Source organism: Venturia canescens, chromosome 3 (genome assembly GCF_019457755.1).
Source record: "Venturia canescens isolate UGA chromosome 3, ASM1945775v1, whole genome shotgun sequence".
Classification (NCBI taxonomy): Eukaryota; Metazoa; Arthropoda; class Insecta; order Hymenoptera; family Ichneumonidae; genus Venturia; species Venturia canescens.
In genome coordinates, this window is record NC_057423.1 from 4248183 (window position 1) to 4264737 (window position 16555).

The 16555-nt window shown below is 43.7% G+C and overlaps 5 protein-coding genes across 8 annotated transcripts in view; 3 read left to right on the plus strand and 2 right to left on the minus strand.

Annotated features, from left to right (window-relative positions):
* LOC122407510 (tubulin polyglutamylase TTLL4-like) overlaps nucleotides 1–1187 on the minus strand; it is a 179386-nt gene extending 178199 nt beyond the window's left edge. For all 4 annotated transcript variants that reach the window (XM_043413780.1, XM_043413778.1, XM_043413777.1 and 1 more), the window contains exon 1: nucleotides 803–1187. The gene's annotated coding sequence lies outside the window, so the exon portion shown is untranslated. The remainder of the gene's footprint in view (nucleotides 1–802) is intronic.
* A 1090-nt stretch (nucleotides 1188–2277) lies between these two features.
* LOC122407511 (trichohyalin-like) lies at nucleotides 2278–5450 on the plus strand. The gene is made up of 9 exons (XM_043413782.1): nucleotides 2278–2550; nucleotides 2656–2881; nucleotides 2952–3125; nucleotides 3214–3408; nucleotides 3504–3688; nucleotides 3807–4135; nucleotides 4262–4590; nucleotides 4895–5089; nucleotides 5232–5450. Exons 2-9 carry the CDS (start codon nucleotides 2801–2803, stop codon nucleotides 5361–5363), a joined length of 1620 nt encoding a protein of 539 aa, XP_043269717.1. The 5' UTR covers nucleotides 2278–2550; nucleotides 2656–2800; the 3' UTR covers nucleotides 5364–5450.
* A 90-nt stretch (nucleotides 5451–5540) lies between these two features.
* On the plus strand, nucleotides 5541–7582 carry LOC122407778 (mitochondrial 2-oxoglutarate/malate carrier protein-like). The gene is made up of 6 exons (XM_043414200.1): nucleotides 5541–5684; nucleotides 5771–5980; nucleotides 6356–6492; nucleotides 6550–6720; nucleotides 6797–6896; nucleotides 7001–7582. The coding sequence occupies exons 1-6, from the start codon at nucleotides 5590–5592 to the stop codon at nucleotides 7194–7196; spliced, it is 909 nt and encodes a 302-aa protein (XP_043270135.1). The 5' UTR covers nucleotides 5541–5589; the 3' UTR covers nucleotides 7197–7582.
* LOC122407779 (mitochondrial 2-oxoglutarate/malate carrier protein-like) lies at nucleotides 7254–9257 on the minus strand. The gene is made up of 5 exons (XM_043414201.1): nucleotides 8665–9257; nucleotides 8360–8569; nucleotides 7968–8272; nucleotides 7749–7848; nucleotides 7254–7473 (listed from the first exon to the last, which is right to left on the minus strand). Exons 1-5 carry the CDS (start codon nucleotides 8766–8768, stop codon nucleotides 7266–7268), a joined length of 927 nt encoding a protein of 308 aa, XP_043270136.1. The 5' UTR covers nucleotides 8769–9257; the 3' UTR covers nucleotides 7254–7265.
* Nucleotides 9224–14681, plus strand: LOC122407777 (uncharacterized). The gene is made up of 6 exons (XM_043414199.1): nucleotides 9224–10555; nucleotides 10647–10842; nucleotides 10937–11034; nucleotides 11330–11466; nucleotides 11614–11970; nucleotides 12072–14681. The coding sequence occupies exons 1-6, from the start codon at nucleotides 10508–10510 to the stop codon at nucleotides 12400–12402; spliced, it is 1167 nt and encodes a 388-aa protein (XP_043270134.1). The 5' UTR covers nucleotides 9224–10507; the 3' UTR covers nucleotides 12403–14681.
* The last annotated feature ends 1874 nt before the right edge of the window (nucleotides 14682–16555 follow it).

Genomic DNA, 16555 nt, shown 5'->3' on the forward strand with positions numbered 1-16555 from the left:
TTACTTTCATTTCTTTATTTTTCATTACGAATTATAAATATTTACAAATAAACGCAACGCTATTGCGCTCGGAGTGCTTAAAATTAAATATTTCATCGGAGTAATTGTTGTGATCTGGTGGAAAAACATTTTGACATATTTACGATACATTGAAAAAAAACTCGAGAAAAAACCAGTGAAGTTTGCTTCAAAAAATGATACTTCAACGAGCGATGCTAGAAATAATCGATTTGGTGACTTTACCTACAGCGAGAATCCCATACGGTCGAGAAAATGAATATTTTACGGTATAAACACCGAAATACCGGCTCCGTAATATTCGCTCAATTATAAAGCTTGTTTTGACGCACGTAACATGCGCGGGAATACATCAATCGTATTTTATTGGAAAAGTTTGACGGAGCAGGTTTTTCTGCTCGGTTACGCACAGAGAGTTACTCTTCCCGCCAAAACATGCGGGCGACGACGAATCAGTATTTTCCGCTGGTTTTAGAATATGGAAATTCGAACGTATTTCCATAAAGAGAGAACGTTTTTTTCGCAGTAATATTTTTGTTTTTTTGGACGTATATTATTGAAGATATTTATTAAATCGCGAAATGATTTTAATTCGCGAGGAAATGCACGAGCCCGAAACTGAAGTGTCGATGTACAATCGAATGCGCAAACAGGCCTTAACCTCGAAAGCGGAGTGACGTTCATTTCGCACGGTTTACGGCAATAATAATGGACAATTTGCAAATGTGAAGTTGTGATAGCAGCAAAAGAGTGACGAATTGTCGATCGAGGGAAGATTACTCACCTGATACGTGAGTTAAAGTCAAGATCGCGTTGCCGGAGCTTCGTTCTGCAATTGTCAAGTTCGAACGAGGTAGAGAAAGTGAGACGGAGAATGACAAAACAATTTGGTTCGGCGAAGCAACAAGAGCGTTTCGTCGCGTGGTCGCGACGAGTATAAACACACGGGGCAGCACGAAACTTTGCGACACCTTTGCACACGCGTTCCCAGGATGGTGGGCCGGAACAAACGATTTAAAAACACTCGGGCACTGTTCGATTTAATGCTAATGACAAATAATTGAAGGGGAAGCTACTTGAATCTCGATGAAATTCACTTTTACGTGGGAGCAGAGCGGCTCACAGCTGTAACACGTGCTGACAGGATCGAAGCACAACCACGCTACGCGGCCATCTTGCGGCTTTTTATTGTAAGCGCTTCGTCCTTTGATACACTCGCGCCGGCGCCGACCGCCCCACTCCTTCGGTAAAACCACTCGCTCGTTCGCTCTTTAAAAACACTTTTCCGTTCTCTTACTGTCATACGGCAAAGAAAATCCTTCACCTTGAACACCGACCCTGTACTCTAGTTATAAATAAACAATCCCCCCAAAACTCAATGAACTAAATACTCGAACCGTGACTAACACAATGGACACATCGAACGCGAGTGCAGTCATACGTTCTTCGTGCGATTCTCAAGCTTTGAATAAAGTCGCATACCGACGGAGTCATCGACCCAAGAATAGCTGAAAATTTACAAATTTTGTCGTTTCTTCGAAACCGCACAACGATCGAAATCCAAAAGCACCAAAAGAGCTCACTCGCACTAAACTTTTTTCAGTATTTTCCGCCTTCTTAGTGGCGCGCCACAATCGACGAACTGGAATACCATTTTTTTCGTGTTTCTTCATACTTCATTTTTTCCCCTACAACAAATTTTTAAATGGACGATTTTTTCAGCACTTGAAATTAAAATCCGAATGGGAAGATCTCGCGATATTTGCTCGGGCGACAACTGCGCCAAAACCTCACAAAGACTTTTACCGACCGAGCGTCCCGCATGTCGGTACACGAACATCTCTACCAAAATTCAATTCTACCTAAAAAATCAAGTCTCGTAAAATCGCTTCCATGATCAAATACTACCCCGTAACAACTCCACCAAATGTGAAAACTCGTTTTGAAAAGTAAATTTAATTTTGACTGCACGCCGCATAAATTTTGTATGGCATCGCGTCCCTCACTTCCGTTGGTAAAGTAGGTTTCCTGGGTTAACAACTTTGATGAAAAATGGAAAAAAAAATTACTTTTTAATTAGAACGCCATAAATATTGGACGACTAATATTGTTTACGGTTCGGTCCATGCGTGTTTGTGCATTGATAAAATTATGGCGATTGGTCGGCATAGAAAAATATGACATTTGAATAATTTCGAATAGATTTTGGATAATTTTTTTTCGGTTTTCGTTTCACGCGCTGCTGCTCGGTCGCTTTCTAGTGTTCGGACTCTGGCCGCATTCCATTTAATCGTACCATTTGAGTCGTTGCGAAAACTCGATTAAATTTATTCCCTTTTTGTTTGCTGAGCTCGTGTTAAAATCATGGCTGACGCGTTTGACGATCGACTGAAAAAAATTTGATAGAAGAAACTGACAAGTAATTCGAGGAAAACTAACAGAAGAGACTGAAGCGTTTGGATGAAATGTAGAGTCCAGCCTTCACCGTCCATCCACTGCAACTCCACGTGGAAGTTGAATTACCATCCGTCGGTAAGTGAAATCTCGGAGCACGATTCCTGATTCTCCGGAACGGAAATGTTGCTCCAATTTCAAACGGACTTTGTTGTTGCCTTAGTAACCATCGAATTATTACAGTTTTTGCTTCACCGAACACATTGAGAGAAAGACAAGTCTGTAGAGCTTTTTTCTGACAGTTGGTTCTGTCATTTTCGAATTTCACATAAAAAGAGGGTCCGAAAAACCCACTCGGAAGCGAGCTGAATAAAAAACTTCGGACGAAATGGTCGGACAGGGAAAATCGTCTCCAAAAATGGAATCCACTTACTACTTGAAACATGGACAAACTTTGGAAAACACGAAGGTAAAGAAAGCCTCGTTTGGTTGGCACTCGAACGAACTTTTCTTCTCAGAAGTGACTTTTGTCGATTCAGGTCGCGGATAGATCGCTGGCTTTGAAGTTATCGAAAAGTGAATTCAACCGCTTCGTCGATTACACCACCGAAAATGAGAGACTCGCTGCCGCAGCGGCAGAAGAAGCTGCCAAACTGGCTGCGTTGAAAAAAAAGAGCTACGAAATGACGAAATCGTGGGGGGACACGATCGCCGTGAGTCTTTGACGATCGTCGATCGTTAGAATTGAGAAAAACGCGAAGAAAACGACCCCGGATTTATGAGAATTCGTGTGCTCGACAGAACATCAAGAAAAAACGGAAACAGGAACGCTTCGATCGGGTGAAAAGGGACGAGGAAATCCGGGAAGAATTCGTGAAGAATACTCAAAAGGAGAACGCGATCGAACGAGCGGGAGTCGTCAACGAGGCGAGGAACCTTTTATTGTGGAAAAAACCTCAGTGCAGACTCATCAACTCGGCACTCCTCACTGCCGAGGTCAGTTCCCCCCCTCGAATCACAAATTCAGTGTAAAATCAGAGCAAATTATTGAATCTTTGAGGGAAATGGAATGAAACTTTATCTCGTGACAGTGCTACAGGGAACTGAACGCTCAATTAGCTTTCAACAAGAGTCTTCGGGACATTGACAAGAAGGAAGACTCGGAATATGTGAGAATGATGAAGGAAGACGTTGAAAAATTCAACAACGAGGAGAGAAAAAAAGCGGAGATGAAACGGAAAAAGAGCCGAGAATATGCCCAACAGTTGAAAAGACAGTGAGATTGGTTCAACTAAAAATACAATTTGCTAAGTTTTTCGCAATTTTCAAATAATTTTTTCAGTCGGTTTTCAGCTCAATTCCCTTAACTCCAAATTTTCGATTTTGTACTGTAGAATCGGAGGAGTCGGAGATGAACTGAAGCGATTGGAGCTCAAAGAGCGAGAGATGGAAAAACAGGACCTGAAAAATATGGCTAGAGAGATCGAAACGTTGGAAAAGTGCGAGGCTCAAGAAGTAGCGAGGAGGAAAAAGGAGCAGAGGAAAATCTTCCTTGACGCACTGGAGGAAAAGAAACGTCGACAGTTGGAACTCAAACGCAAAGATAAATATGAAAATGGAGCAATTGAAATAGTGAAAAAGTCGAAGGAGCGTATCAAGAAGATTGCTGCGACGAGGTTGAAAGAGGAGAGAGAAGAAAAAATACGCAACGCGGAATTACTCGGTGAGTTTTTTAATCGAACGTCACTTTTCTTGACAGGGCTCGATCAATCGATGAATCGATTCATTTGGGAAATTAATCCAAGAATAATTTCATAGATAAATCATTTTCATTTTGTAAAACAATCAGCCAAAAAATGCGCAGCCGTTCGAGTCTCGCACGAAGCTGCCGAAGAAGAAATACGGAAAAAAGTCATGATGGAGAAGGAAAAATTGGAGCGTGAAAGAGAACAAGAGAAGATAAAAAAACAGAAAATGCTGCGTGCCGATATGGCTAAATACAGGAAAGAATTAGCAGCGATGCAGAAGAATCGTGATTACGAAGAAAAGAATATTGCTGACTGGGAAACTATCCAGAGATTTAAACGAGATGAATTCAACAAAAAAGTCAAGGCAGAAGAAATTGAGCGAGAGAGAAAAAAGAAGAGAGACACGGCAGCCTTCCTGCAGAAACAAATAGTAACGAACATTTTTGAAACATTTATTGTATCGAAATTTAGGCATATTAAATGTTTGAGAATGGAAGAATAAAGCCTCTCGTCGTTTGATCCTTAAAATCGAGCTATTTCGTAAAAACCTTCAATATCGCCCCGAGCAGACGAACCAGAATTCCCGATTTTCTTAAGAATTATCCCTAAAATTCGAATTCTCACAAACCAGGCGACGAAATTTGAAAAAAGGCGCTAAAAACGATTTTTCATACGGTTCTTATCTCAAACATTTGACTCCGATGAAAAACTTGATAAAAACTTTGCATTTCCAGGCCGAACGGGAGGCAGAGTTGAAGCTTCAGGAAGACGTGGGAAATGAAGCGACGCTGATAAAACGTATGATCGAAAGTACGAACGAAAAAGTTTTGAAGTACGGCCAAGAGGTGTTGAAAGAATGTGTGGACTTGAACCGAGCTCATCCGAATGGACCGCACCGGCCATTATTCCCAATATTGAAGGCGATCGAAGTACGTCGATAAAATACTTTAAACCAAGCTCAAGGCTTTTTTCAAAAAAAAAAAAAACCTCAATTCGATTATTCGACCTTCGAAATCATTATTGTACTCGATCATTGCATTTCGGTGTTATTTGATGAAATTTATTTCGCAGACGTTCAAAAAAGAAAGTGGTTTAATCCCGCCGAAACAAATCGAAGAAGCCGAGCCTCCGAAGAGGAGAAGAATGCGGAGGAAACGGATTTGCGCAAACGTTGTGCCTCCCGAGGACATAATTTATGTGTAGTCCAGCAAGAATTTATTTCGAATGTAAAAGAGCAATCACGAACAACTGCGAATAAAAAATTTTTTAATAAATCGCATGTTCATTGAAGGCTAGAAGTGCACAAATGTTTCGAACATTCAACCACGAACAAAAGACGGTGAAAATTGAACGATTCCCTTTCCTAACCCTACCGTGACGTGTTTCGTTATTCTCAATATTTCAACTGCGTACCAGCGATCGAGGGAGAATGTTGATTAAAGTATCGAACGAGCCTTCCGACGAGAAGCCAAAGTCAAAAAACTTGCCGCCAGCGATAAATTTCCTTAATGCAGGACTCTCGGGGTACCGTTGCGTCGAATTTTCATCAAAATTGCAGGCTCCCTCGTGCTGGAATTCTCCAAGTTAATTTCCTTCGTCTTCTCACCCAGAATGGCAGCAACTTGCTTCGTTCATCCGATGGACGTCATAAAAAACCGCATGCAGATGAGCCAAAACGGTGTAACGATCGGGCAAACTCTAACTTCCATTTTCCACGCTGGTGGGCTGACCAAATTTTATGCTGGACTCTCAGCTGGCTTACTTAGACAAGCAACGTACACGACTGCGCGTCTCGGCATTTATAATCAGTTGAATGACATGTGGAGGTACTGTTTTTCCAAATTTTTCCAGATTTCATCAGTTTTTTCAACATTTTCCAACGGAATTCGAGTAGAAAATTTTCCGTGTAAAGAGAAATTCGGAGTTGGTATCGCGGGGCAAATTATTTTGCCGATGCGCTTGGCGTATTGGGAAGAAAATCAACATCGTTTGTAGACAATTTATTCGAAAACGAGAAAATTCACGCAATTCGCAACAAAACGAGCAAATTAATTGCAGGATTTTTTCTCATAAGAACGAGGACTTTTCTCGTCCTCCTTCTTATGAGATCGAAAAAGTTGTGCTGGCAGAAATGTGGCTGAATTTCTGACACTGAAACAACGAAAATGAGTAAAAAATGATGTTTGTTGGGTCAGAGAATCGAACGAGGGCAGCCCGGGAATAGGAACGCTCATCCTGATGGCTGGAACAGCTGGTTCGACGGGTGCATTCGTGGGAACTCCTGCAGAAGTGGCACTCGTGAGGATGTCATCGGACGGGCGACTTCCAGCCGGTAAGCGGGGAGCTGATTGATGTAAGGATGCTCGATAAATTTGTTCCTTCCACTTAGACCAGAGGAGAAATTACAAGAACGTGGTCGACGCGTTTCTGCGAATAATAAGAGAAGAGGGCGCGACGACGCTGTGGCGGGGCAGCGTGGCAACGATGGGGAGGGCTGCAGTCGTCAACGTTTCCCAGTTGGCCACTTACAGCCAAGCGAAAATTCTCTTCAATAAAAAATGTAAAGAAAAATAAGGGGAAAAGCAAAGCGTTCGAGTGAAATTTTCGACTGAATTTAATTGGAGTTCGATTTGCAGTCGATGTGCCGGAGGGGATTGGCTTGCACTTTTCAGCTTCGATGCTCTCTGGGATTGTCACAGCCTTCAATTCCATGCCTTTTGACATCGCGAAAACGAGGTTTGAACACTCGCCACAAACTTTAGCTCAAAACGACAGCAAATAATAGCTCATGGGAAATTAACGCTCGAGAAAATCTTGTTTGCCTTCTACCCTCGAACAAGGATACAGAATTTAGAGGGCAAAGGAAAGCCGCCGAACGTGCTGCACGTCATAACAAAGATAGCGAGAACCGAAGGAGTGACAGCCCTCTGGAAGGGCTTTTTGCCCACTTACTATCGAATAGGACCTCACACAGTCATAACTTTCATCTTCAACGAACAATTCGCCAAACTTTATCGTCAAACTTTCATGAAATGATGCCTGGACCGATGACATCGGAGCTGGGTTTCGTCTCAACAAAAATTCATTCACCGCTTGCTCCTCCATTCAAGAAACGTTTATTGATGTGAATACAGAAGTGTAAAGACTCCCGAGCTGGTCCATCGTTATCATCGTGATGGCGGTGTTGGGTCCGGCTCTCAAATAGTAGGGCACGAGTCCTCGCCATAAACTGAAGAAACCGTCGGTTCTTGCCATTCTCACGAAAACTTTCCACATTCCTGGTGGCTTTTTGGGACTGTGCCAGCTTTGGATTCTATCGAATGACAAGAAATTTGGGATTTCTTGGTTACTTTTATTTATGAAGGGAAAAACAGTTTGTTTGGGAGGACTAACGCTCCTCGAAATATTCTGCAATTGAAAGAGCTGTCATAAAAAAATTTTTTTCTCAATCTTTGCGATTTACTAAAGTTAATAAATATCTGTTCGGTCTTTCGGCTGCCAAGCATCAGTGCCACCGTTTCATTCGGAGAAAAATTTGTGTTTTTACTCGAACGTAGAGTTAGTGAAAACCGTAATTTTTGTAGCTACTCTGTCTTTGCCGTGTCGACCGGCATCGAGGCGACACAGGTGACCATGCTGGAGATCATCGAAGCGCAGAATTGGAGAATCATGCCCTCGGCGAATAAGTCTTTCGGGGGAAAAAGAATAATTTCGAGTGCATGAGAGTGGTGAAAATTGTGGAGATCGAAAAGAAACGTTCTTCGAAAAGTTGATTCTCGATGATGAGCTTCATCGATGGTGTCTTACTCGTATCTTTGAGGTGAATTTTCGTTCGAGAATAAGTAGCCAATTGTACCCCATTGACGATAGCGGCTCTGGTCATCGTAGGAACAGCGCCCCGCCACAGTCGGAGGGTGCCTTCGTCCTTGAAAATCGTAGATAATCCGACAACAGCGTTCCTGTAACATCGTTGTTTTCCCAGCGGGTTTTTGGCGTCCGTTATCATTCGAACCATCACTAAATCTGCTGGCGTGCCGACCCAAGCCCCGACGACGCCGGCGATCGTTCCGAGACCGATGAGAGTGGAATAATTCAAAGGACCGCAACGTTCTCTTCGGTGAAAAAAAAGGAATTTTTGAAAATTCTATTGACGGGGCACCGATCGAAGTGGCTTGAAATATCGTGTAGCCTTAAATCACCGCAAACAGTCAAGCATAGTTCCGTAAATGCCCAATCTAGTGGTCGAATATGTAACTTGTCGTAACAAAGCCGCCGTCAGGCCAACGTAGAAGCCTCGATATCCGGAGCACAGGAAGATGTCTTTGGTCGTTAAAAAGAACGGAGCGTGCGTCGTGTGCATGCAAATTTTGATGACGTCCAGCGGATGCGTCGCTATTTGCCCGGTCGATCTGTAATTATTGAGCAAACACGAGTTTTTCACGTGGAAGGGTGAGCGCGCAGGAAGCGCGAAAACAGAGCGGATTTAGTATCGAGTTTTTTTCACCCTGCCAATCCACCGATCAAAAATTTCACGAGAACCGGCACTGTGGCGCGCTTAATGGACTTTTGTTGTCCCCCGGAGGTAGGTCGGTCCTCCTCGCGGGACATAACCTCGTTGCTTCATTCGCGGGATTATTCAATCGGTACATTCCGGACGGAAAGTTTTATCGAGTGACACTTCATCCTGCCTGAAGTCGGCCGATCATCAAGCTGCCTCGATCAGAGCTTCTTTTTTCGACTTCGCAGCAGCTTCGTCGGGAGTGGTGGAGGGACGCGACGAAGCTTCACCGTAAGATCTGTAACTACCGTTGCGTCTTGAATCAGCTCGCGCGGTCCTCGGTTAACTCATTTTTCTACCACTTTTTCCCCAGCCCACAAAAATAAACGCGTTTCTTTTCAACTTTTTATATTCGACGAAGAGATGTTCTATGAAAATCATCGAAACGCCCGGGCTAAAAAGCATTCTCACATATTCCTCGTGACACGCCTTTCGTAGCGTCACAAAGTGTGCGAAAATTCTTCCGACAGAAACGAGGTTAGAGGCGAGCATAGGAGCGCGAGGTTCTGCGGATTGATCTCCTCCCAGACTTCACAAGCTTTTGTTAGTTTTCACAAATTCAGTTGCAAAATCAATATGAAAGCCTCAACGAAAAGTCAAAGCTCCGTTCGCGGTTGGTATTCTCATTGAACAGCCCCACGGGACCTCGGAATATCAGCGCAGACAACGTCAATTCACTTGGTACTTGGAAAGCTCATCCATTATTTTCACGCTGCTATAATATGATCGTTGGCAAAGTGTCCAAGGAATAATGGGATATGACGAGGGAAGTAGAGTATCAAGATCTCTGGTGTTAGGCGCCGGTGCAATAATGGTTGAGCATCCCTAACGTGCCGAGTGCATGCGCAAGAGTCTTAATGTAACATGCGGTGGCACGAGTCCGTTTATGAAGGCGAACAATGAATAATGAGGAGAAAACTGATGTTGAGTTTGATATTTTCTGCCCCCGAGTATAGTGAGGTTATGCGATTATTTTAGCAAATAAGCTGGATCGAAAAAAATTAGGGGGAAGGAGGTTCTGCGACTTTCCTGATCGCACACGCTTCCGGTAGACGTTTGCCAACGTTACTTTAGCCCGAGAGCCGGCAAGTTGCGTTCGCCTGTTGTTAGAGAAAAGCTCGGTTTCTAACAGGTAGAGAAAAGAACGAGTGCGAGAGGGAAGGAGAGGGAAAGAGTGAGTGAGAGTGGGTGCGGCCATCGATGAGCGAGAACGTGTGAGACCCACAACGGATCAATACTCCCGGCTTCTTCGCGGCGACAGAACCGCCGCTGGATTTACGCCGCTCGGTCGAGAACTGCGTGCCTCCGACCTCGTGTTTGTAAGCGTTTTTTATCACCTCGCCGGTATTTCGGTTCCGGTATTAATCTGATTTCGGGCTGAATCGAACGACCTCGTTGTTCTTCGAGGTTTCATCAAAGTGCGTCATTGATTTTTCGTCCGAGGGGCTCGAAATACGGGGTTTCGAATAAACGCTCGCTTCGCGAATCTTCGCTGCGGCGTGACTCGACGTTTTGCCCTGTCGCACCCTTACCAGCTCCCCCGGCATAAGGAACAAACCAATCCAACTCCAGCCCTCGACTCCGGCTTCGAATCGAGTCGTTAGCATGCAGCAGACTAAAATTTCGGACATAAATCTCCGCTAAAAATCTCAGTGCAATCGAGACCAGTGATTCTGTCTTGGAAATTTTTCATCGTCCAACTTCGAGTTACGCCTGAAACGTTTCTTGGAGCGAAAACGCGGAGGCTTCGAGGTAATTATTGAGCATTGTTACGAGGGACGCGGCGAACATGGCTTCGAAAGTGCTCGTGAAACTGCCTACGGTGCCATTTTCTCAAGTATGTTTCTCATTTTTAATACCTTCGCGATTTCAAAGCCTGTGAAAACTCCTACTCGTGCTGCTCCTGCATTTATTTAACACTTTATCAGGGTAAAAAAAACGCCCCGGAGCTGATGACGTTACCCACGAAAAACGAGAGCACGACGCCGGCTCGAACGCAACAGAATGTCAACGGTGACAGAGCAGCTCAGCTGGAACAGAATATGAAATTTCTTCAGGAACAACATCAAGCTACTCTCGTTGCTCTCCACCAAGAAGTCGAAACCCTTCGACAAAGACATCGAGGTCAGCGTGCGATGATCCTTCTTATCAATTCAACGTTCATCGGCCATTCCCTGTACGTTTTCACAGTCTCATTTCGCCTTTGTTCTCCCCACAGATTTACAATTTCAACTCGTCTTCGCGAAAAGCACAAACTGCGTTCAGAGCAGTCCTTCCTCGCCGGAGGAAAGTTCAAATGGGTTTGTGAAAACAAAGGTGGGAATTTCGACGCCAATTAAATGGACCATCCTTACAAATGAATTTTTCTGTGAATAAATTTCAATGGAATGCAATTGAGGACTCGAGTAAATTGTGCATTTGGAATTTTCAAAGTCCTCGGTTGCATCGATTCGCATTTTTTGAGGCAATAAAAAATCACGAATTTCTTTAGACTACAAGAAAATGCGAACATTTGGAAATATCTTTTCGGTTTCGTTCGACGAACGTACATTTTTTCTTGCAATTATCGCTGTCTCAAATGGAATTTATTTCATCTTCGTCCACCTCGCAGGGAAGCCCATTGAGTGTCAACGTTACACCTCTGCAGGTCGAACTTTTGGAAAAGGATTTGCACGAGATGAAGGCATCCTTCAACGACGTCAAAAAGCACAATCAGTCTCTTCAAGAGGTTATTGACAAACAGAACAAGTGAGTATTTTGAAAACTTTTGAAAGCTGCGAAATCCCCTGGAAATAGCACGCCCCCTTTTCGCGATAACAAAAAAACTTGCAATTTCTAGAATCGAAGATCGAACTTGTGTCCGCGGTGATAAAAACGTGGTTTTATTGTGTCCAGAAAACTGCAACAAATGGAAAAGCGCAAAGAGAAATCGGAAGTGACGGATGTGGGAATACAAGTTGGGGAAACGAGCGACGAGGTAACGCGTGATTTGGCAGCCCGTTTGGAGGATGCTGAAGCGATGATAAGCCGCTTGAGACGAGAGAACGAAGATCATCAGAAGGAAATAGCGACGATAAAGGCCGCTTCGGCGAACACTGGAAACAGAAACGGCAGCGGGAGGAACCGAGGTCACGATAACGGTCACCACAGTCGAGGGAGCCATGGCAACGGGGGCCAAGGCTCGCATTTTCACAAATTTCCGCCCCTTCAGACGCAGAGCTATTGGCACGGAGGGGCGAGAGGAAATCACAGGTGAGAGTCGTTTTTTCAAGGGGAAAAACCAAATTTTCGAAGGATGAAAATTTTCTTTTTTTTCGGTTGAAAGCTTTTTAAATCAAACTAATTATCTACAGCTTCGAGCACAACACCGAATACCACCGTAACGGGAGGAGACGGCAGCAGGACAAACAACAAGATCGCGACGGTACATCGGACGGCTCGTCACTGCCGCAGCTCCGGAACGCAAACGCGAAAGCAGAATCTTCGAGTTATCCACCGTTTTACCGAACGCGAGGTTATCACGATGAAGGTGGGGACTATTACCGCGAGCGTGGCAACCGAAAGTACCGGGGACAGAGGTCACAGAGAGACTCGACCGAGGCGCAGGAACATCGTCGAGAGTTTAAGGACCAACAGCAGAGAGAAGTGACTGCAAATTCTTCGCAATCTTCCAGAAAACAGTAAGATTAAGGGCTCGTCGTGGAAGAGGGGCGAAGAGAGAGAGAGAGAGAGAGAGAGAGGGGCAGAGAAAAGAAACAATTTTCACGTATACAACAAAAATTATCTACGTTGTTGCATATTTATCGCTTGCGCGGAAAAATCTGTGTTTTAGTTCGCCAGAATAGAACGAAAGATAATAATCTACTCATTCGGAGATGAAAAGAAACGAAGGCGGAGAGGGAGGGCGACGAAGCAAGGGCAAAAGCGGGAGAAAGAGGAGAGAGAAATCTTTAGTAGACGTAACTTTGGGATGACGCGCAGTTTCATTAAATACTGAGTGATCACGTATTTCTCGTATCGTAGCTCGGTGGCTATAATAAAATGTAAGCCTGGCATCCGGTAGGGTAGAACGATCATAAAAAAGTGTATTGAATATTTACAATTGTGTTAGAAGGCGAAAATTTCGTCGCATATTTAAAAGAAAAAGGAAAAAGAAACGTACTGCATTTAATTCATGAATAGATCGTGTAAAACGGAGATAAATCGCTGAATTTTAGGGAGCGCATACGCGTACTTAATCTGTCGTATTTAAAATGGCGTATCGATTCTGCGACGACAGGAAACGGGGCTGAAAGTTTCTCAAAGTGCGAGCGACCGCGAAACATCGTGACGAGAAAAAAGCGTTGACGATTACAGAGAAAGCATGGTCGAAATCATCGCCCACGGCAAAGGGCTCGAAGGTGCGAAAACGAGAAGCACACGAGAGACTCGAGTAGTCGCGAGTCCCGTTGAAACCTCACGAGAGCAACGATACCCTCTTAAACTTCTTCATGTACGCAATCTTCGTGTTTTTTGGTACATATATTCTTCGGCTCTTCGGAAGGAGCTTCGGCCAGGCTGCGGGAGACGAAAACGAAGGAATAACTTGGAGCGAAGTTCCGTGCCGTTTGTAAGAGACGAAAGAGCGCGCGCGACCATCAACTTTTCATTCACGATTCGTCATTCCTTCGGTATACTCGCTCTCGACGCGCGGCGTACGCATTCGACGAACGAACGACCAGATTTAAAATCATTCGTGTAGACACACTATCACCTTTTCCCATATAATCGTATATGCTTTTTCGTAATTGATCTTAATATCCTAATGACGAAAAATCGATGACAGTTGTCCGAGGCTGGCGAGAGATTACTCAGTATCGTTTTATCTTCCAAACTCTCATTTTCCGACTATGTGTTTCCTTCGAATAAGTCAGAGTGTTTCCTCACGCACAGCTTTTATCGGGAATCCGTTTTTTGATCCTGCTTCCGAAATCGTGTTTCTCAGAGCCGCGCGCTCCTACACGAGGAGCAAACCCTCGTCCAAGATTTTTAAACACGCGTCAGCTAAATATCGTATTCACACGGATTTACCGATACCGTACGAAAATATACGCGTTACAGTTGATTATCGTCTCTGAATATTTACGTTATTATTGTTACTGAAAGAAATTTAACTAATGAAGGCTGTTTGTGGCGAGCACACGCGAGCAGAAGTGGAACTTGTAAAGTTCATGTTTGCACGGATTAGAGCCCACCGAGAATCCAAACATCTGTACTGTCGCTCCATCGTATAAATATTATAAACGTACCATTCGTTGCTTCTTGGAATAATTCATTCCCAATCCGGACCACGCAGCGATGAAACGGCCTCGCTGCTTTTGCGCCAAAATCACTTCGAGAGGGAGAAATTAAGGAGGAGTTCTGGACAGTTTTTATCGAAATCGAGACGCGGAGGATTTTTGCTACCAACGTAAAGTTCATTGGCGCTATTTTCTTCGAGGAATTTATAAATACTCCTCCCAAAAGCGAGGACACGATATCACTGCGTATCACCAGCCGGATTGGGGGCTCAAACGAGTGGGAAAAATCGAAAATCCCGTAAAGATGGAATTTTGGAAGCCTCCGTACGAAATTTCCTCAATAACTTTGCCTTTTTCATCGCGAACGCAAATCGAGGCATTATCGTTGTGCATCACCCGGTTACATCCTGCCTGGCTATTGAAATCTAACGAAGCTTTCACTATTCCCAATTCCTTCGTCCACATTGAAACGGGATACGGAATCACCGAGTTTTTGCTTACAATATTCGGCAGGAGCAAACTTCGTTGAAGCATATTCAATGACCAGATCGAAGGGTAACTTGATTGCAGAACATAAAATATGAGGTACAAGACTATGAGTATATATATATACTTAAAGATATATATATGTATGCTTGAATGGGTGATATATTAAATCGATTAAATAAATATCGCACAAACCGAGTTTTCTCTTTCCTTCGAGCACCGATCGCCATCTTCTGTTGTCATTCAAATTTCACTGAACCAAACTGATTTGAGCGGTGGTCAGAAAGAGGCTCGAGGCTCATTTTCATCGATATTTTCTTTTCTTTTTCCTCTTTCCAGAACTGCGAATTTTCCTCCGTGCCCTTCGGCTCTTCGAAGGGTGTGACGCTGCGGACTCAGTGGAAATGAGTGAGGAATATTCGCGTGTCTCGAGGCAATCCATTGCGAGGACTTGCGTAAGAATGAGAAAAATGACTGGGAAACGCCGGACTCGCGAGTTTTCCGGCGACGCTCAATCGTACGAGAAAAATGAAAGTTTTACGTTGCTCGATGGTGATGGGACTTTGATGCTTTTCTGAAATTCCTTTGAGCTGGGAAAAAGGTGCAGCAGGATTTATACCGCGAGTGCGAGGCCTCAAGGAAAAGAAGGGACCGAGTTTGGGATCTTGAATCGTCGACAAATTGGCTTTTCCTGCATTAGAAACTTTACGACAATTTTTCATTTTAATTCAATTTTAACGAAATTTCATTTCATTTTTTTGTACAGTGGGAATGGCTAAAAGATTTTTTGGGTTTTATTAGTACTATTGCAGAGAAATTTTGTTTCCAGTTTCTATCACTCGAATTTAATTCGTGTGAGCAAGTCTCTCATCGCGCTATTAAAATTCATGGTGTGAAGAGCCCGACCGCAGCGAATCGAGGTTCGTTCATTTCTCTGAAAATATCAGCTTTAACATTGAAAAATAATTGAGCATTTTTTTGGAATACGAAAAATATGATAATTGTCGTAAACGTAAGACGTTTGAGCGAGCGGATTGAAATTAGCTGGAAAATCACGTGCGGCCAAATATGTGAGTAGCAAGATAAGTGAAAACACTTCAACGCTGTTAGAAAAGGAAGAAAATATTGTGGAAATCTCTCGTACCATTTCCGTCGAAAAGTTTCGAGCCTCAAATGACAGTTTTCACCAAACGTTTCGTAACAGTTTCGAGAGTCCGTAATAAAAGATTCAAATACTTTTTTCTGTGCCAGGTTCGTAGTGAGAGAGAAAAAAAAATGTACTCCAACGTTTCAGGATAATGAAACCGGAATTCGTTTTGCTTTGCCATCCGCTTGAATTCGTCCCAATCAAAAAGAGTTTGTAAACTGCTACTTCAATGATTTGGTATTCATGTAACGTTATTTCCAAACAGTTTTTTTCCCTTTGGCATTGATTTCTTTGGTGACCAAAGTATCTTGGAATGTCTCACGTACCTGTGGCACAGGCAATTTCGTACGCAAATAATGAGAAAGTAAAATCCACGAAGGCAGCTTCAAAGCTTGCAGGCTTATTTGGAACGCTGCAACATCGACTGTTATCGCTTCATCAAAGTTCCTCGAGCCAAGAGCCTTTTTCGTGGGCACAAAAAACTAAAACGCATTCACAAAAACCGATTCCAGACTAGGTTTTCCCGCCTGGAGTTCAAGAGAATGCAGAGCTCCGTGCATCGAACGGCCCCAAATTCCTCAATTCAAAAGCCAAACAGCACAATTAGCGTTTACTTTTCGAAATTAGGACTCCGAGTGGAAAGATTCGAGAACCAGAAACAAGCCGTTTCGGATTGATTTGAATAATTTCGGAAGTTGTTCTCACAAGCGGATCTTGTCGAAAAGAGAAAAGAGCCGAAAACCTCGCCGCAAGAGTGGGTCGTCGCGCTAGCCTGGAATGTCCCGTACTTATGAATAAATAACGCATACACACGAGTGTGCGGAAAACGAGACGGTGAAAAGAGTTGAATGACGATGACAGAGAAATCCACGAGGAGCGAGTAGATGCGAGATAGGTTTGCCGTCAGTGGGCAAAATGAGTGTGC